The 21,837-nt window shown below is 40.0% G+C and overlaps 1 protein-coding gene across 8 annotated transcripts in view; it reads right to left on the bottom strand.

Annotated features, from left to right (window-relative positions):
• Window positions 1-21,837, bottom strand: part of pard3ab (par-3 family cell polarity regulator alpha, b) — a 241,418-nt gene that overhangs the window by 45,427 nt on the left and 174,154 nt on the right. For all 8 annotated transcript variants that reach the window (XM_084911280.1, XM_084911277.1, XM_084911278.1 and 5 more), the window contains 2 exons: window positions 20,995-21,123; window positions 11,893-12,168 (listed from right to left, as the gene is read on the bottom strand). In XM_084911280.1, coding sequence (XP_084767406.1) covers window positions 11,893-12,168; window positions 20,995-21,123 — 405 coding nt within the window. The remainder of the gene's footprint in view (window positions 1-11,892; window positions 12,169-20,994; window positions 21,124-21,837) is intronic.

Raw genomic sequence — 21,837 nt, forward strand, 5'->3', positions numbered from 1 at the left:
GGAACATCATGATGTTTCAGTTTCATAAAATCCTTTTATTGCTGCTATGCTGATTTACTACAAACCTGTATTGCTTAATAAGGTTTTTGTTGTCAGGTTTAAAGGCAACATGTGATTCCTTTCATACATTCACAGTTTTTGAAAACACGTATTTGCCAGTTCCTACTTTCTTATTGGCTTGTAAATATTAGGAGCATATTGCAGCCTCAGTCATTATCTTATCAATTTATTTGGCATTAAGATATTCTAAAATCAAAATTCCAATAATTAAGACCATTCTCTCCATAATTTCTTAACTATTTACTTTTAATATGCATTAAACTTAATACAAATTATTTATAAGCAACAGCACCTTTAAGTTGTTATTAATAACCTTTGCTTCTGCCAGAGGTTTCTTCCTGTTAAAAGGGAGTTTTTCCTTTCCACTGTCGCCAAAGTGCTCGCTCATAATAAGATGACCCCCTCATCTTGTTGTTAGGGTTTTCTCTGTACAGTGGAACCCTGACTTACGAAATAAATTCGTTCCAGAGGGTCTTTCGTAAGTCAAAATTTTCGTAAGTCGAAGCATCTTTTTCCATCGCCTTTTGAGTGACGAAGTTCTTGGTGGAGGAGGACCTCGCTCATATTTATCAATAATTTCTCTCTTTGTTTCCATCGAGAGCACTTTACGCTTCTTCTTTTCACTGGAATCACTTGCAGAAAGTTTTTTCGGCCCCGTTATGAATGAACGATAGTCGAATTGCAAATGAAAAGCACACGAAATAGCGCACTGCAACAACAATACAGCGAAACACAAGTACGAAAGCCAAGGGGTTATGACATGATTTGGAAGGCATTCTGGGCATTCTGGGCTCAGCCAGCGGATTTCGTTACGCAGGCATTTTGCCGTAGCACGGGCAGAAATATTGCCATTAGGTGCCTTCGTAACTTGTTAAATGGGGTCTTCGTAAGCCGGGGTTCCACTGTATTATTATAGGGTCTTTACATTACAAAATAATTTGGTGCTATATAAATATAACTGAATTAAACTGAATTAAGAATGGGGATTTTATTTTGAGTTATTTGGACATGTTTAAAATTTTACATAAAATAAGAAAATACAACTACAACATCTTTTAAGCACTATTCTTGTGGTAAAGAAGCACATACGGGTCAACCTGAGCAATGTATTTACTTAGGTTAGTTCATGTACAACAACTTTTTAATCAATAAGCAATGTCACGTGTAGTAACAGTAAGCAGTTAATAGTTAATTGTTACTTTTTTCCCAATATTTTCTCCCTCCAGGCTCTCTTTCATTGCTAGCATTTTCAGAAAAACTAAAACTAAAGGTCTTCAGATGGACGGACAGTCTGGCTCCAAATAAGGAGGAATGACATCATTACGCCATCAGACATGATCAATACTGGGTGGAGATGGCCCTCAGACTGTCCCTGACAATAAACACGCGCACACATACAGTCGAACACTGACACAGTAAATTTCTAAAAATTTCAAACTCAATTATACTCATAAATTCCAGCTACCATTATTTGGAAGCTTCCTCGCCTCTAATCTCACAATATGTATCCGTGTGTGTGCGCACTGCAGTTTCAATACTAACCACTCCTTGCTTTCTGTTGTTCACTCTAATACCTTCCAGTGTCCCCAAGGGCTTCCACCCCATGTCTGCGGTCTTGTGAGAAACATTACTCACAAATGGAAAGGGTTGAGATAAAGTTACTGACCCAAAAATGAGAAGAAAAAGCTTTTTCATGAGGACAGATCGAGTATCTGAATCTATATCGGGTTTTGGTGCCAATTAAGAAAACCATCTTTGTTTTATGAATCTTCAAATGTTTTTTCCTGGTGTGGGCTTTGCTTCAAAAAAGAAAATAATAATAAATAAATAATTATTCATGTAGGTTAAAAAAAAAATCAAAGCATAAAGTTTAATTTCTAATCTCACCTAAACTACAAGAATAAGCTTGTAAATTTGGGATAAAGGAAAAATAAAAGTTCAGTGCATCAAACTTATATTAAAGACATTTCCCTTTTCCTGTACTATTTTGCACTCTGAACTGCACTCCACTAATTATTTTGATGACAGCGTAATCTTGGATTACTGTACATATTCACGTAAGCTCAGATCAAACACTTAATTCTGATTAGGACTCAGAGGGTGGCAGTGTTTAGTACGATCACAGCAGGTTGTCTGTCATTAAAATGTTTGGAACGTCGAGCATCGATATCCACCACGTAAATACGAGACATAATCCTCATCACTGTATCAATCAACAATGCACTTAAGGGGGGGATTCTGTTGCTTCTGCACAGCTGTTATTTTTGTGGAGGGATTACTATGAATTGAGAATGTTGTTACTTGACGTCACACTTCTCAGACCATTAAACGGTAGCTGCTGGTAGGATATTAATTATATTAATATTTTAGTGTTGCAGGAAACGTCATTGTTTAACACCGATTGTTACATTATGATGGCCGTAAAGGCTCATTTGTGGTGAAATTCGCCTTAAAAATGCGTCGGGTCTATTGTCAATGCTTCGATGTGTAAATATGAGAACTAATCCGTGTGAACAATGCAGACGCATCATGTTCACAGACTTGCAGCCTCAGAAAGGAGGGACGAGTGTGTAAAAATGAATACATTCTTTTCAGTGCACAAATATTTGCTCATTTCAATTAATTCTGATTGAATTTACCCTTTTATTTGGGTTTTGTTACCTATTTTTTAAAATCCTTTTTTTTAAACTAATGTAAGGGTTTAATAAGATTTGAATTGTAAAGACAGAGGGGAATGATCTGTCATACTTTTCTTCACTTGTGTGATATGTAGCTATTTCAATCAGTAAAATTCATATTCAACAGTCTTCTGTTGCAGGAAATAGTCAGAACCAATCATTTAACCAGCTACATCTCCACAGGGTTGAATGTTGAGACCATATATACGTAAGTTTGATTTACAGGACCTCCATGTATTCTGACAGGGCCAAATCCACCTGGTCTTAAAGCTATTTAAAACAACTCATATTTTACAATCTAAAATAACGAGACTTTAGAGATTTGGACCAAGAAAAAAAAAATTAACAGTCGAAGCTGTGACTTTCAGTGAGGTTTGTTCTCCAGCTGCTTTGTTCAGAACCAACAATAAGTTTTTATTCCCTTTCTAAGGAGAAGACAAACAGGACCAGAATACGAACGTAAGAATGTTAGTTAAATCATTGGTTTATAAAACACAAGTGACATAGTCACCGTTTTTAAACAGGATGACTCTGCTCTTCCAAAATAAATAAAAAGAAGAACGTGGACATAAAGCTTTCACCTGCCTGCTTTCGTTCCAACCCAGAAAACACCCAGATGACCCCTAAAAACCCACAGAGCCGTCCTCTCCCACATTCATAAAGGATTCCCCGGGGCAGAACACAGCTTTCTTCTGTAGCTGTTGGCCTTGATCCAAGGATTAGGAGTGCAAGACGACTGGCCTGTCTCTCCTCATTTACAGTATAACTGAGTCTCCCATATAGAAGCAGATGGTTCCTGACCGGCCTTAGCTTTAATACAACCCATCTCACGCTATACTCCGATTCATAATCATTAATATATGAAATATTCTGATTAAAGGACAGTGGAAGCCATTTCAAATTATTTTAAATGGAAGGCCGGCTGGCAAAACAGCAGGCATGAGGAGTGGTGGTATAACCCAGCTTGTTCGTTGCAATTCATTGTTCAGCGGTTTGTATTAAATAGACAGAAAGCTGCATGTGTAGAACAGGCAGTTTTTTTATCCTGCTGCTGCTTCAGAAAGTTGATGTAGTACATGAGCGGCAGATTTAGACAATACAACTATGGAAAGTATGCATTTCGTGTAATTAGCCCACACATGCTTTAAAACATGGCATTACAGAAATTCAATTTCAATTAAATTCAATATATTTATTTATCGCCAAATCACAACAACAGGCGCCTCAAGGGGATTCATATTGTAAGGTAGACCCTACAATAATACAACAGAGAAAACCCCCAACAATCATATGACCTCCTATGAGAAAGCACTTTGGCGACAGTGAGAAGGAAAAACTCCCTTTTAACAGGAAGAAACCTCCAGCAGAACCAGGCTCAGGGAGGGGCGGGGCCATCTGCCGTGACCGCTTGGGGTGAAATAAGGAAGATGAGACAAAAGACATGCTGTGGAAGAGAGATTAATAACACGTATGATTCAATGCAGAGAGGTCTATTAACACACAGTGAATGAGAAAGGTGACTGAAAAAGAAGTACTCAATGCATGATGGGAATCCCCCAGCAGCCTACACCTATTGCAGTATAACTAAGGGAGAATTCAGGGCCACCTGATCCAGCCCTATATAACTATATGCTTTAGCAAAAAGGAACAATTAAAGCACTTACATATTTGATACATGAGCCTGCCAGTTTCTTGTAGCAAAACAAAAATGTTATTTTTAAAAGAACCAAATAAAAAAAAAAACCCAGTACATTTTAAGATCAAAATGAGACGTCCTAATGTTTCTAGAGCCACATTAAGCACAATCACTTCCCTTATTTTCTCCAAACTGTTACTCATTAGATGAATGCATCCTTTTAGGTGATGAATGAACATCTGTATCAGTGTTTTTTTTCCATTGCTGCTTCACACATATCAGTTGGATTCCATCTGTCTGCATCATAAGTCACTGTGAAACTCAAACTCATGATCGCTCCACGGTTTGCAGTCCCAAATTCATAGAGTAAGATGTGATTAGTATCCTGCAGAAACCCTGACTGAATCTAAAGAGCCTCAGACCCCAAGGTTAGAGTATCAAAAAACAAACAAAAAAACTGGTATCATTACAAAATGATTTTAGTTCAAATTTTAGTCAAGAGAGGTTTTTTTACCTAATTTTGGGTGTGAGGGGAAAAAATAAAGTTAAGCTGTAATGCGTGACCTGCTGTGTGCACTTGGAAACCACAAAGAAAGTGTATCACCATCTCCCACAGAGATATGCTCAATGTGTCCTTTGGCAATGATGCCTTGATATTTGATACATTGAACTAAAATGTCTTCATTTAAAGAGAGAACAAGTGCACATTTGGAGGTTGTTTTCATTTTAATTTTACTTTTCACTTGCTGTTTGGGTCTGGCAACAAAAATTCCCTGGCTACGTTTAGGAGACAATTATATCTTGGATTAAACGATACCGCTCAAAAACATTATCCCCGAGCAAAGAAAAATGGCACTGAATCTGTGTTTAAATGTGCAGCCCAAGGATTTATTTTTTCTTTAAATGCTATGAGTTGAGTGTCAGACTTGTCTAAATATCACCATAAACCTGGTGCGTCTCGTTGTCGACACTCTGGGCATAATATCAGTATTTGACTCCCTGCAAAAGAGAGTTGAGGTTATATCACCAGTATTTGCCAGATGATGATGATTATGGGGTCAGTAAGGACAATTTTATTCCTACAGTTTGTTAACCTGCCATGCCTACAGAAACCTGCATTCTAGTCTTCACAGGTTAAACAAACCTTGCTAGCTTTAAGTGATAGTGAAGGTACATTTTTATATTTTTATATGCTAGCAGCGATCAGATCCCCAATTTTCTCAGCTACCTTCTGCTGTAGATTTGAGTTTTCTCAGGTACAAAAGTTCAGTTATGTCTGTGTTATGTAGACGTGCCTTACTCAAGGCAAAAAAGTGGCAGCTTATCAAAATTCTGTCCCTGTTCTCATCACCAGGCTCTGGATCAACATTCACAGCAACAAATTCAAGCAATCATGATGACCCTCAAGCAGAGACGTTCCCCAAGCTGTAGTAAGACATCCTGTTCTGCTCAGTGAGTAGTGGGAACGCACATTCATATGCAGTATCGGAGTGAAAGCCAACATTTTGACTGTGATAGTGCAGAAGCTGAGGTGCAGAAAGATGTGACCGAGCTTGATTTTTCTCAAGTCGGTTGTCTGTTAAATGGTTGCGAACATGGGAAAAGTCACAGCTGCAACTTCCTACGAATCCATGTTGATCTGGCAGAAGGAGTAAAACTTTTCTATGTACTTTTTTTACTTACTGACTTTAATTTAGGGTATAAATTATAGCAAAATATAATAACGTTGGTGGGTAAACTTTACATTACTCAGAAATAAGACAATTCAATAATGGGTTAAATAGTCAAAGAACGCAACTTCCTCTACATCCAAGCAGAGGAGGTCATTTGAAGCACGGTGTGTGGGATTACATCACTGACAAAGTCATTTGGTAATTATAGGGTGTAATGAGAAAAAAAGACTTGTTTTCTGCTGGTCCCATCCTACATTGTACACTGTATGTAATGTAACATAATTATATTTAAGCTTTTAAAATCCCGTTAAATCGCTTTGTACTCTAAACTCATGAGAATCACAAGATCCCGACTAGACAGGAATGTTGGATTAGATGACCGTCTACTCAAAAGAGAATGAAAGGCGAGTGTGTTTAGATGAACCGGTAAGCATAATAACATTCCAAGTACTTTGGAACCAAATTTCATAACAGTCTTACTTTTAATGGCGTGGTTACAATTCCCCTAAAGCTGAAGTAACGAATAGCAGCCCAACAAAAATAAACCCTACATTTATATTCCATTGTCCATATAAGATGTACAAATTACACCTTAGGCAAACTCTAACACATTAATAGCAATGTTTCTCATTATTGGCACCCATCCCACCATTACTCTCGAGTTGTACTGTGTTATAATTTGAACTCTTTTCCTTTGATCTCCGTTTGGTCTCCACTGACCACTGGGGAAAAATGGTCATGCTTACTTAATAAGGATATTCTTCAGCATTTTTTAGCCAACATCAAGCATAATCTGTGTTTATTCCTACATAAATGTATGCTTGAAACCAAACTATGACTAAGCGACTTGTGCAAAACCCCTGAGTGGTAACGAAAATGTAACAACGCTGTCATATACACTCAGGAACGCAGACACAATGGGGCCACAATGCTGGTTAATCTAGCTCTGGTTTCACTTCACCAACAACAGAAATCCTTTTAGAGGTTTAGAAAAGGCAGGGGCTTTGTATTCACTGCATGCTGCTGCACACCTGCCATCACTCTCTATCTCTGAGTCACAGCTCTGACTTGTCACCCTCACTCTTTGAAAAAAAAAGTTGGGTTTTTTTGCAAACACACGTGCACACGAGCAAAACCCAACAGACGGAGTAGCACCTGCATCTAAACTAGGCAAAAGACAACAAAACCACCAGCAGAGATTCGCATTACTAAATAACATGTACACAGAAAACACATGAAGCCAATAGTAAATGCACGCAGGTGCAAACACACACACCTCATCTTATCAACCTATAAAAAGCTGCAAGGTGAGTACTTGTCGATTTGTTTGTGCACGTTGCCGTTTCTGGTGTGTTTGCGATACAACACGGCCGCGCGTGCTCCCTCTGCGGCCTCTTATTCCCCCGGTGGAGATGAAATGTAATGGAGCCGATTCAATAAGAGCGCCGCCTCCTCGGAAAATGTGGAGAATCAAATCACGCCAAATCCCTCGGAGCCTTCCCAGCATTCACTGCTGCCTCGTAGTTGGGAGGGGAATAAAACAATGGTTGCTAATTCACTTGGCTCTTTGCACACTTATTCTCACACAACAGGGGCAGAGCGTGATACAGCAAACGTCGAGAGCTAATAAAGCTGCTTAAAAACATGCCGTCTACATTATGTTTTCACTGAATTCAGGTAATTAATTTCAGTAAACACAAAAGAAGCACCCAGTGAGTGAGCTGGTAAAACTTTCATGGGATATTGTCTCCCATTACTTCTTAATTACGCTTCCTAGGCTACAAATGTTACCAGATGCCAAGTATACATACTAAAAGCACTAGTCGCAATAGCGGGGAAAACACTGGGGGAGAGGGGATAAAATCACCACACTTTGAACAATATTTAGCTTGGCAGGCTTCGAAAAGCAACAGAAAGAAAATAATGTCTCAGCAGTGAGGTTATGCAATTTGGTTGAGAGCCAAAACAAAAACATTAAAAAAAGAAAGAAAAAAAGACTGTTTTCAACCTGATACTACACCGTACCACCTACGCGGTAAACCACAGAGTAACAACTAAAACATCATGTGCTCCAATATGCTGTCTCGCTAAAATATGCGGCTGTGGATATAAATAAGAGACATCTAAGAAACACATTTTATCCTGAAAGCAGCAAAATTTTGTTTCAGGCTTGTTGCAGCAGACTGCTTGAGCCTATAGGACTGTGTGGTCATTTTCCTTAAAGCAAAGGAAACTGTAGACGGCTCCCAAAGGCACACACGAAGCTCCTTCCAGCCTCTTTAGTTGTTTTTTTGTTTTTACACCACTGCGGTTAAATTGAAATTTCTGACCGTGTTTTGTTTGAAGGAAAAAGAGGCAATTAAAAATGAATTCCACTGGATATTTATGCAGCTGCAGCGACTTTTTTTTGCGTTTCCCCTTGGAGTGACCCGCACGACAGCGCTAAGGAAGCCAATAGTACGTTTTACAGGCCCCGAGGGAATTAAGAGACTAACGGGGCGGTGGGATTCTGGTATTCTAATCTGGACACTCGGGAATATTTTTAGCCTTATTGTTCGCTGTGTTCAAAGTGACAGACGAGGTTAGAGATGAATTTCCTTTTGGCTAGAACGCGTTTGGATAACATGCTTTGGGAAGATCAAGGTGACAATGCTGATGATCAGCAACTATTAGTAGCAGCAGAAGGAACAGTGGTAACAGGAAAAAGGAAGACTTGTGTCTTGTTCAGTGTCGTGTTGCCTTGTATTTAAGCTGTTTTGCCCCTTTTTGTGTTATTATTAGTCTTATGGCCTGCCAATCATTGTGTTATTCTGTGACTTGAAGAACAACTGGGATAAAGCTTACCATACTGTAGCTGGCAGGCCTCGTATAGACTACTGCAACACATTATTTTCATGCCTCACATGAACATTCACATGATTTATTATGCTCTTTTTTTATGCATGTTTACATACTTTAGCATTGCGATGCATGCAGTTCTGTTTTTGCTCTGCATCTTATGGTTTTCGCAGGGATCTGCGTTTTAATTTGTGCTTTGTGTTTTCAGTGCAAATCAAAATGTAGCCATGTTAAAAAGGATACTATGCGAAGATAATTATTATATTTATGTAACATGCTGAAACTAGATCTCTCTGCCACAGCTTTGTCTTCTTCAGTTTTACTGCGAGTCATAATCTTGTGACAGTCACAACATCGCGGCACCAACAAAAGGCGCACACAAACAGCAGAAAACACAACTGTGACATTTTGAAAGCCATGATTTGGGGCGTGTAATAGGCACAACTTAACAGATGGTCAGAGATCAATCTGCTTTTCTCAAGCAAATAAAACAGTTTCCTGGTTTGAACGATGTAAAAACAGCGAACGCAACACAGAGCGACATCCTGTGCACGTCGAGTATTTACGCTGACTACAATGAAACCTTTCACATGCGTGCCATTTTAGAGAGAAGTGTTAATGTTGGAGGAAAAATAACATTTTCCTTCACTGCCTGCTTCTAAGGACATGTTATTGCTTTGATTAAATCTCCACAATCCTCAAGCTCTGATACCAGCTCACACTGCCATTTGAATCCCACAATAACAAACCCCCCCTTCTGTCAGGTGAGAGCCCCCCCACGCACACACTCTGCCACCCACCCCGATGTGCTTGGCGTTGCAGGATCTAATTCACTTCCTGTTCAGCAGAGGGGGGCAGACAGGAAACAGGAAACGTGCTTCCCGAATCTCTCAAAAGGTATATTCTTCTAATACTCGGGGGAGATGAGAAAGGAACACAATATCTTTCAGACGTTTGTGTCCCCGGCTGCTACACTGCTGTAATCAAAGCTTCCTGAAAAGAGCAAGTGTTCTGGGGGAGAATAGGTAGCTAGGAGGACATTATGAAAAGAAACAGTGTATCAGCTATGTGCAAAATTATAGAAAATTCTTTATTGAAGCAAGGAAAGACTTTATTATTTGCTCTGAAACCTGCCAGAGCCACTTACATTATCAGAAGAGACCAATATTGGTTACATTGATGTCCAAATGAGTTACGTCTCTTTTAAACAGTGATGTCTTAGAGAAAACAACGAAAAAAAGCTTTGTGAGCATGATTTTAGGGATGTATTTGTCGTTTTAATTCCTTATTTGTTGACAAATGTGACCGTCTCTTTACAAATTGATTCATAGTTTTATTTGTAAGAACACGCAAACTTTCCATCACGAGATACGTCCTTAACTTGCTTTCTCGGTCCAGAATCTCCACATTCAACTTTACAAAGAAACAATCAGAAAATCCTCATATTTCCATATTTGTAAGTAATAAAGACTTAAAATGTTTGCTCGATGAAAGAGACTTAATTTTCAAAAAAAATCTGCTTATTAAAATTATTTCAGGCTAATCCATTTGCCTGTCGCCGATCTTAAACTGCAGCAGCATTTCCACAAAACTCATGCTTCCCCATCTCTAAGAGGTATTAAACTAAGAAAATCCCAGTACTCCGAGTGAGAGGGAGGAGAAAAAACCTCATTAATTGCTTATGTGGTAAATGAGTGAAATGGCTACAGATTTTAATAAGATGATGATGATTAAAGCCTAAATCACGAGTGAATTCCATCACCTAATTAAATAAGGCTTCGTATCTGTAATGCTAGTATATCATCTTCTGTTGTGCATCTGCATGCCTTAATACAGTGCCACATCAGGGACTGAACAAAAAATAAAAAAGGAGGGAAGTGTGCAGTGACAACAGCAGCACAATGAATTATGAATCGATACGTGCTACGGCACTCTTGAAGTAGACACAGGCTGCTGAGGTCATCTGGGGATGCGTGAAAACCACAAGGAAGACAAACCCATTCATTCAGCTGTGGAGCTACTTGCCCGCACAGACTACGTTTCTGCTGCACAGCAGGTTTTCCTCAATTTGCTTCAAGTTCTCCAAATCCATCTTAGGGCCACGAATCTCCGCGTTCATCGATCGGAGCAGGATTGGGGAGCAGCTCAGCACCGGCGTGCAGTGCTGAGAACTCTGCTTCTGATGACCTGCATGATTTTTAAAACAATCTGGCTTTTGTTTGCTCTTTGCTGTGGAGTTGGCGTTTGGTTATGCGGGGGAGTCTCGTGGTGCCATTTGGCTGCTCTACAGAAACAAAACAGTGTCAATGACAAAGAGGCTCTTTATGTCAAGCCTGGGTGATTATTTTAAAAATGACTGACAGCTCTCAATTAATGAGACTGAAGGTTTGAGCTGCCAGTAGCTCAGGTAGTATTATCCGTGGGAAGACAGGAAAATGATGGAAATGCAATAAAAGTGAAAAGGTGGCAATAAGGTGAAACCAACAAGAGCACAAAAGACAGCGAAAGAGAGGTAGAAAGGTCAAGAGAGACAGAAAAAGAGACAGATATTCAAAGGTTTCCATTCACTCACTGCCTCCCCCGAGTATTCCCACATCCCCCTGAGAGCAGCTCATGGTGTCTAGCAGTCGGCGAGCTGACATTTACCGCCTGCCTTCTGTTGCTGTGATTATTTTCTCCTCCAGGTGTGATAGCTAGCCTGCTGTCTCTGTGCAATAATGCCGCCTCAGAGTTACAGGGGCTGGGGAGGCGAGGCGGAATCCGACCTGGACAGACCTTTTACTGAAATACCACAGGTGAGCCGCACTTTGGAATTACAGGTAAGACGGTTGCTGAACTGTGACTGGCAGCCCGTCACCTGGCTTAGAAGGAAGTGGCTTCTGAGGGGGAATCTGACTCCAGAGGTATTCATGAATTAATTTTGCCAAAACTAAAATAAATAATAGAGAAATGAAATAAAATTCACATGATTCACAAAACACTTGAAATGCATCAGTTCACTTCTTACCTGTCTGCAGACGGAGGTCGCTCGTTGCGCGCCTTGCTAACTTGGGTGTAGAGGGTATCGGAGTGCTGGTGCTGTGGATGGATGTGAGGGTGCTCATCACGGGGGCTGTGGGGGCGACTATGGCCACTGTCCATGGAGCTGTTAAGTTGGTTGATGCCAGCGTACTGGTGGTCCTCCTCAGAGGATCTCTCCGGCGATCGACTTATATCCAGAATCTCAGCGTAGTCTCGTTCCCTGGCCTGACGCTCCCTCAGCTCTCTGGTCTTAGCTTGGATCCTGATAGTAAAGATGATGTTGTTTATATTAAAATCCAATAACAATCTTGTGGTTGAAATGATCATATTAAGACATAATATTGCCGTTTATCCCAAGTAAAAATCTAGGCAATGTCTGATCAGCTGCATTTTGTACTTTTTCTTAAAAATCAAGGTTAAAAAAAAAACTAACCAGGAAATGTATTTATTATACATTTATTACATTTCTGGGTCCTAATGCTCCTTTATTTCAGTAAGCAAGCCCTGAAGCACCTTTTACAGCCAATTCTTCTCCAATAAGATGGCTAATCTAAAAGGCATTACAATAAAGCAACATTCAGACCTGTATGAAAACAAGGACTGCATAATGGTTAGCCATAAGTTAGCTAGCTAGCTGAAGCATTTCCAAAACCACAACTGTGGATGTAAAAAAAGATGTAAAACTAAACACCAGTGATGTCTACAGGGTTAATAGAGATGTGCTAAATGAGATATAATCTTCTAGCTCATAGGTAGCTCAAGAGCCATGGGTAGGCTTATATAGTTGGGGAAGATGTAGAATAATCGCTCAATAAAAGTGCATGTCGAGTCCCCAATAGGCAGAGAGAAATGCCATCAAAGTTGAATAATTCTTCAACACAATTTTTGTGTCTTTTGGGATACAGTGGAACCCCGACTTATGAATACCCCGTTTCACGAAAAATTCAAGTTACGAAGGCACTGAATAGCAATATTTCTGCCCGTGTTACGGCAAAATGCCCGAGTAACGAAATCCGCTAGCTCTGATTGGCTGAGCCTACAATGCCTTCCGGATCATGTGACAACCCCTTGGCTTCCGTTCTTGCGCTTCGCTGTTCCACTTGAACGACGTATTGCTGTTCTAGTTAGCAATTAGCCTATAACCTATGGTTCAGCATCGCCTCACTCAAAACGCGCAATGGGTGCTTCGACTTACGAAAGACCCTCGGGAACGAATTAATTTCGTTAGTCGGGGTTCCACTGTATTTTGAACTTTTGGTTTGAAAAATTGAAGACATTTGAAGACAGTACTCTTTCAGAACAACAAACCCAATTCACTGAATAATTAATAATCCAAATAATACTTACTAGTAGCAGGTTCACTAATTATTGGTTTATTTTTAACTGCCAGGTTTCTGAGTATGATATTTTCAGTTGTCTGGTTTCCACTGGCCATTGACAGTAGCCAACTATAAATTGTAAATGCACACTGCAACTAAAAAAAGAGAACGGATGTAGGGCTACATGGAAAATTGGGATGGTGCCTTACTTTTTTCTTTGTATATAAAAAAAAACAGTCCTGTAGCGTGTCCAATCTAGATGAGAGATGCTGTAAATCTCAGTCGTCACATTAACAAAACACCAGATGAACCATTGTAACATCTACTGACTGGTTATTGCACTTTTTAACTTTCCATTACAAAACAGAGAGAAGATCTGGAGTCTATTATTTATGCAATTTTCCCCACTGAATAATACCATAAACAATGCATGACAATCTCTTGCCCCCAATAACACCTAGCACAAGGGAAGCATTTTGTATTCACAGAGTAGCGCTAATATATAGCTAACATGCTTTTCTCTTTCTTTCTCCCTCAACAACACACGCAGACACACATCTGACATCTTTCTGTCTGTCACGCACACACAAAAATCACACATTCGCTCTTTCTCTTCAGGCCATTATCTTGTGAATAACTGGCAACACTATTTTCTATAGCGGGGGGACTACCTATCACGCAGCCCCCGTAATTACAGCCTTGCCAATTATCAGAGCTTTACAACTACCAATTATCATACTGCTCTCTTTTCTGCAGGCCTCTTTTTAATGGCAGTGGGAAAGTGAATGGGACAGGCGCCGTGGTGACAAGGTAGGGGGTGCAAGTGCACTGAAAACTCAGTGGGCTAAAATCTGAAACATTTCCTCCAGAAAAATTGCATGGTGTGCATAATGAAACAAAACTCTAATAAGGAGGGCTCCCTACCGGAGACTACAAAATGTGTTTAAAAAAAAGGAAAAAAAAAAATCAAGGCCAAGTGGGTAGAAATGCTTCACTACTAAAAAGTAGGCTGTTAATGAACTTGATGGTTTCAACGGCTCCCCACTGAATCTGGTCAGGGGGTAGACAATAATTTTTGGCAAAAACGTACACTTATTCCAACAACTTAACTTGAAAGCTTGTGGAGTCGCACGCTGTGTCTTTGCTATTTGTGGACTCAGCGATTATCTAATAGCGCAGAAGGAAGTGAGGCCCTTGAGGGATCTATCTTTAAACCCAGAGGAAAAACTGTGTTTTCCATCAGTGAAACAGCAACAGCAGCAGAAGTAGTGGCAGCAACTACTGATTGTATGCACAAGCACAGTGGCTGATAAGATAAGGCCAGACATACCAATCCGACGCACGGCCTTTTCTGTGCAGCCCCTTTCCATAACAAGGCACTGCATGGGTCAACAAGGCCACTTGCTGAGTTAGGAGGATGCATCATTGAAACACTCGTGCTGTGTTGTGTGAAAAAGAAACTCTGAATTCTTATGAGCTTACGGAACAAACTATACTATCTTTACGTTTTGCTTCCAGGAAGTCAGACCTCCTTTACATTGTCAAACTTTTTCAAAACTATTCTTCCCACTTAGTTCTCTTGGTTTTGTAAAAGTCTTTCAATGTTTGTTTGTTTTTTTTAACGTTAGCTGGTTTTTCCACTCGTATTCATTCGATTAACTGAAAGCTTGCAGTATGTCCCTGAGGAAACTGGAGCCCTCAAAGACAAAAAGAAGACTATCTACAGCAGATGAGAGTCATGTTCTTAATAAATATGAAGAAATCCAGCAAAGATGTGACACAGGACCTGAGAAATGACCTGGCCCTTCAGTTGATCCATCTCGTGTTGGCCAAAGACTCATCAGAAATGGCCTCAAAGGAAGAAGCCATTCATAACGGACCCTGACAAGGTGTGTCATATTACACAAGAACTGTACTGACATCAGTGGCCAGAGGTTTCACAGAGTGATGAATCCAAAATGGACATTTTTGGCTCAAGTTGCTATCAATCCAACAGTGAATGTCTAGAGCCATCTGTAAAACATGACAGAGGATCTGTCATGGTCCGGAACTGCATTTCAGTCAGTGAGATGGAGCTCTTGTCGAAACTGACAGAATTATGAACACAGGAAAATACGGCCAGATTTTGATCCACCATGCAAAACCATCTGGAAAGTCACTGATTAGCAACAGCTTCATTTTTCAGCATGACAAGGATCCCAAACACGTTGCCAATGCAATGAAAGCATACCAGTATAGGAAAAAAAACACACAGTGGAACGCCATCAGTCATGGATTGGCCTCCCCGGAGCCTGTGAGAGTTCAAGCTGTGGTGTTGGGGTTTGTTTTGTTTTTTTGCACCCATCTTTTTTCATCTACATAAGCTACATATACATGAACAATAGCTGTCATTGCCCAGAAAACAGCAAGGTGTCCAACTTTTCTGAATTACTTTTAAAGGGTGCAGGAAATGTTACTTTAAGACAAAGACCATGACTGTCTGTGTCAACATGACAAGCACTTAAAATGTTTCACAAACACAAATGCAGTGCTGACTGAAATGGGACAGGAAGGAAAACCACACTTCGCCATATCATTACCCTTAATCCCAAAATACCTGCATGTGACAAGGGTTTCTCTTAAACAAATAACCTTAATACCTTTAATGACAGATGAAAGAACTCTTACCATGTAGAGTAAATCATTAAGAAATCCAATGAGAGGTGGCAAAAGACCCAGAGGGGGAATAACAACAATGTAGAGCAGAAAGAGAGGAAGAGGCGGCAGATAAAAGGGTATAGAAATGGCAGAATGGGATTTTATGGTAGAAGAAATTTTTGACAAGTGACCTTTCTACCACATCAAGCCAGAACAATGGTCCATTATGTGCTATTGTAGTCATTGTGTAATAAAGCGTTCTCTTACCGGTACTGCTGACACAACTGACAGACTACAGTGAAAGGCAGGAAATACATGAAGGGAGAAGGTCCAGCAGGACAAGATGGCTGCTGGAAGACCTTTTAGATTGATAACACGGGTACGTGCAAATGTTTTATGATTTAGCGACAACTAGCTGCAGTTGGTTTTAAAGCACTTGTGATTTTTGAAGGTTAATACTAAAAGTGTTTAATTCACACTTCTGTGTGAATTAAGGATATTTTTAGAATCACACACACACACAAAATGCATTGTACTTAGACTGACGCTGTTCATCTTGAACAAGAGTAGCAGTAGTAAGTGTTGAGGTCAAGGGAAGTTCACTGTGACAAATTACTTCATATACAGCAAGTCTGTGGTATAGATTGAACTTGTAACCTCTGGTCATGTGACTGCTGTTTAAAACAGTTATGTCAGAGCATGATCTGATTTAGTCTACAGATGGCTAAGGCAAAACCTGCTGTGCTGCCCAACGAAAAACGTTTATCTGGACTGATCTGGAAAAAAACCCAACAATCAAACGATAGCCTGTGAGCTAGCACTTAGCGATGGTCGGAAGAAGGGTTTCCATTTTAATGGGAAAAGACCTCTAAGCACGATCAGAGGGGCAGCAAGGACAAAACACCAAATATAGGAACAAAACAGAAAAAATGTAACCATAAGCAGTATTTGTATATAGGGAATGAAAAGATGTAAGTGGAGAAGAAATGCTCAGTGCATCACGGAAAGACCCCAAGCAACCTGAGCCTATATCAGCATAACTAAGGCGATGGTTCAGGGTCACCTGACAGAGCGACAACTACAGGCTTTATCAAAAAGGAACATTTTAAAGCTGATCTTACTATACAGAGGGTGTCAAGTGGAAGCTTGTTCCACAACAGAGTGCTCTGTCTCCTATTCTACTTTTAGAAACTTTAGAAAGTCTGAGAGCAAGGTGCTCTATTAAAACAGTACAATACTATGAGATCTTGCATTAGTATTGCGAGTACAGTAATTTTAGTAAAGACCATTCGATTTAGATCAAGTAACATAATATAACGTAACAAATTTATGACACTACTGAACAGTTATTCGCATACCTGTATATTTATCTTTTCTTCAAATAACCTCCACCAGTAGCGTACAATCTGAACTGTCTGTCAAGGTTTGTCTGCCTGCCTTGGGGCTAGGGTCCTTTGAGACCTGAGAATTAAACCTGTGAGGAAATCCATTCATCTAGTCAATCACAGCTGGATTAACCACAGCCTCTGGCAGTGGTCAATCGATACCTTCTGCAGCGAGGTGCCGAAGTTCCCAACGGAACCTCTGCAGAGCGGCTTGGCAATACAGCAAACTGGATCGTTGTTTAACACCAAGGTAGCCGCAGTCTGAGCATGTGCTCCGAGGGATCTCTCGGTCAATATCAGCATCTCTCAGCTTAAATATAAACAAGAAGCGTGTTTGTGCTTTTGGGGTGTTCAGGGATGAGTCACGCCTGGTTGGAGTGCCTCTAAGAGCCAACACATTATAAACTAATTAACACATTGACCTAAGAAATACTATGATCTTATTTTATTTTCTGCTTCAAACAGGAACTTTTTACTGCTCTCTGGACATTTTTTGGTTTCTCTTTTAACCATTTTGCCAGATTTCTTTCGGCTCTTTGGCCCCAAGAACTCAACACAACTAAAATTGTTCACACTAACAAAGAGAACTGAGAATCTACAACTCAACCTAAAAACCTAAGAAAAAAACCCCAACATGCTATCTCTACTTCTAGTACTTCTAGTATGACGTTTAATGAGACTTATGCTTTATCAGCTAGAAACAGGCTGATAACTAATTCACATTTTATGATGCTAATAAATCAAGGTTAATATAGTTTAAAAATAATGTAACCTACATTTCATTTAACAGCACAACAAAAAAAATCTAAGTTCTGTAAACGTCTAGCTCTGTTTTGAGCTCAAAAAGCTTCACCTCTTGTCTGAGAGTTGGAAATAAAAGCAAACACAGTTTAATCTACTTTGAATCAGAACGTTATTGCAAAAGCATTACAGTAGGCTACGTGTAATTTGTGTCATCCATGTTCTTATGAGTGTGAAATAACATAATGGAGTCCTGAACAGGCTTAAATAGTCCAAGTTGTGTGTAACAAACACACGTGATTGTGATATTTAAGGGCAAGAAATAAGAGAACACTTGGACGGGATTAACACACAAAAGGACCAGTCTGAACTTTTAACTATATCCAGCATAACAACCAAATCATCTGACGTGGCCTTTGCGCTTACTTTAAACCAATTAAAAATAAAGACTCAGCCATTATCATATTATTAGACTATCTGCTCTGCAGGCGCAAAGGAAGACTACAAACCAAATTTTCATAACAAGCAACTGTGGGGAGTAATGACTCTTGCCCTACACCAAGAGCAAGGGATTTAATTAGCTGGCAGGGCTGTAATGGCCTTGGCATTTATAAACTGCTGCCCCCCCAAAAACCTGGCACTGTGCCTGCCTGACATTTCCATTGGTGAGGAAAGAGTGGGTTGCAGTGGGAAAAGGACTTGCCACTTGAGGCTTTTTAGTTTTGGGCACCCACGTAGTAAAAGCAAAAGAAGGCACAGGTTCTTTAACCGTGTAGTTATTATTTAAACACAGAGACGATCGATTTATTAAACTGTTAAACAGAGAAAGCAGGTCTTTCAATTAATTTTTATGCAGCTTCATTCAAATTTTTTACACTAAACTGAAAACCCGTGCTGCTTCAACCATCATTTTTTTTGGGCTCTGAAACTTTAGATGTAATCAAGATAATGGTTGTGCTACAGTTTGAGTCATCTTTACAAGTTAAATGATTACTGCGAGTGTTTTTTTTTTCTTCTTTCATGCAACCCACGGGACCTGTGAGCATGAGCTCGCTGCTGAGCAGAGCTGTGCCTCCAGTGCTGCAGTGAGACCTTTGCAAAGCAGTACTTTCTGTAGGTTCAGGTATGAAAAGCGGCTGAGCCTAGCAACAAAGCTGCTTAGCTGGCAACAGTGAGGTGAACCAAAGCCTGATGGCTGCTGTGAGTGAGATGCATGTCCAAACGAACCCTCTGAATCAGTCTTCTGATTCTAACTAAAAAAAAACAATACGTGTCCAACGAACTGATGCTCAAATATTGACTGTTCAGGTAGAGAACCTTGAAACTATAATAACGTGCTTAGCTGAGCACCAGAGAAACGTACAGTAAAGTATAAAATGTGGACAATGGTGTCCACATACTTTTGAATAATTTGGGTTTGGCACTATTCATATTTTTCCCAGTGAGGAGACTTTGTCTGAGAATTTTTCTACATACAGTTTGTTTCAAATCTTTTCTTTTTGTGTTTTCGCCCTGCAGAAACTGGGTCTATAAATGTAAATGAGGAAGAGCTCAACTCGCCTGCACTGAACTGCTGACTCTGCTAAATACTTATCAATTCAATTCAGTTCAATTTTATTTATACAGCGCCAAATCACAACAACAGCTGCCTCAAGGCACTTTTTATTATAATTAGGGCTGGGTATCGTCACCGATTTCTAGAATCGATTCAATTCCGATTCACAAGGTCCCGAATCGATTCGATCCACGATTCGATTCAATTCGGGGAAATTTTGCCTCAGAGAGTCAGAAATATTATAATTCAGATCATGCATCAGTACATTTCCATATTTTTATATCTATAAAAAGAAAGCTGACACTTGTGAGACTTTATCAAAGGTGTAAGCATCACAGCAGATGCCTTTGTGTCAAAGTAGCTGAGGATAAAACACAGAAAAACATGAAGGTGACTTTCCTGGCCTGGGATTTTATAAAAATATTCTGCAGTAGATCAAAAATGAAAGAAAACCATTAATCAGCATATGAACATTACCTGATGCTGCTAAAGTGAAGCAGAGCAAAGTTACAGAGGTTTTATTACAGACACAGCTGAGCGTTTTGCAATTCTGCATAATTTTAAAAAGTTTAAATTTGTTCAGTATTGAACAGCAGAAATGAGGCTTTCTTGTCAGAAGTAAGTAAAAGGAAAAAAACAGCCACCGACAGCGCTGTAAACAACGGTAGACTTGTGTGTAATAAGCAAGCGAATAAAGAAAACAGATTTTTAGACGGGAAACTGTTCTTGAAGTACACAGACAGAGAGAGACGATGACGATGTTTATGTGAAGCGTAGTTTGCTGCTTCTTTTGCTGCTGGTTCAGTCAAATAGTTTGGAGAGAGATAAAACCTGCAGCTTCAGAATCAGTGCAAAAAGGGCGTAAACACAAAGCGCGGACCCGCCAAAACATCAGAATCAGCGAGCTGTCGGCTTTCAGCCCCGACCGTGTCCGTGCCGTCGGGTGAGAAAGGCGACATCTTGCTGATTCTGATCCGTCGGCGCTTTGTGTTTACGTCTTTGTGCAGAATCCGTGTTTCTGCTCTCATTTACTGTTTAGCTGTTTGGTGGTTGTTGAAATTTTGTGAGGTTTAACCTGAGATTCTGGCGTTTCGGGCAAAATAAATTTATATTAAAAAAATCAATTCAGAATTTTAATGAATCGATATCACGTTATCCAAGCCAGAATTGATTTTAATCGATAAACTGATAATCAAAACCCACCCCTAATTGTAATGTCCACCCTACAATCATTCATACAGAGAAAACCCCAACAATCATATGACTCCCTATGAGCACGAACTTTGGTGACAGTGGGAAGGAAAAACTCCCTTTTAACAGGAAGAAAGCTCCGGCATAATCAGGCTTTTCAATCTTATTTGAAACACTAATCTGTTTAAATGTCTATACACGTTTGCTAATGTCATTAATAGCCACCCGTTGTCAGAATAGGTGACCATAAGTTGCCTCACCTTTCTTGCTCCATCCTCATCTTCATGGTCTCCTCGTCTGACACCTGCGTCTCCTCTGGCCTCCACTTGCTGGAGCCTTTACGATCAATCTTTTCTCCCAGCCGCTCATCCTTTCGGTGCTTCCCAAACCTGGAGTACATAAACAATTAATATCCACCACTTCATTAATGCTGCTATACTTCACTTTAATATTTTCTGTTGTATTCAAATTATGATTCGTCACAAGTTACTGCTGCAGTTGCATGACTAGACAGAAAGTCAGAAGCTACGGTGCAATTTCAAAAACCTCTTAATCAGCTAATGTGATGCAAAACTGTCGTCTGAAACACAGATGTGTCTGCCAGAACCTTGACAATAACCCGACTTTTACCAATACGGCTGAAATGTTGTCTGCGATCACAAAAACAGCCCACTGCTACGACTTAACAGTTAATCAAGCCCACAAATGAAGCATTTGAAAAGTAGCTCTCACAAATTCAAACCCAATTCAGTTCTTTTAAAGTTGTGGAGAAGGCGTAGACGCAGCCCATCACAGTAATTATATTCATAGGGAGGGAGTGACGATTCACCGAATAGGAGGCACCGCAAAGATATTTCAGCTTGATTGACTCAGTATAAAGCTGCAGCCTGTTGAAGAAATGACTTTGGCAGCGCGCTCGCTTCTACAATGAACCGCCGTGATTATTCACAGGGAAATTGGTCCGCAGAGAATATCTACGACTTCGAAAGAGACAGCGCTGAGAAAAAAACCAAAGAGGTGTGTCTGTGTGTTAATGAAAGAGGAAGACAGCGAACAAGAGGAAAAAAATGAACACGCACAAGAGAAACTCGTTGAATGAACCA

The sequence above is a fragment of the Perissodus microlepis genome, chromosome 18 (assembly GCF_051167445.1).
Source record: "Perissodus microlepis isolate ML-2025 ecotype Zambia chromosome 18, ASM5116744v1, whole genome shotgun sequence".
Taxonomy (NCBI): domain Eukaryota; kingdom Metazoa; phylum Chordata; class Actinopteri; order Cichliformes; family Cichlidae; genus Perissodus; species Perissodus microlepis.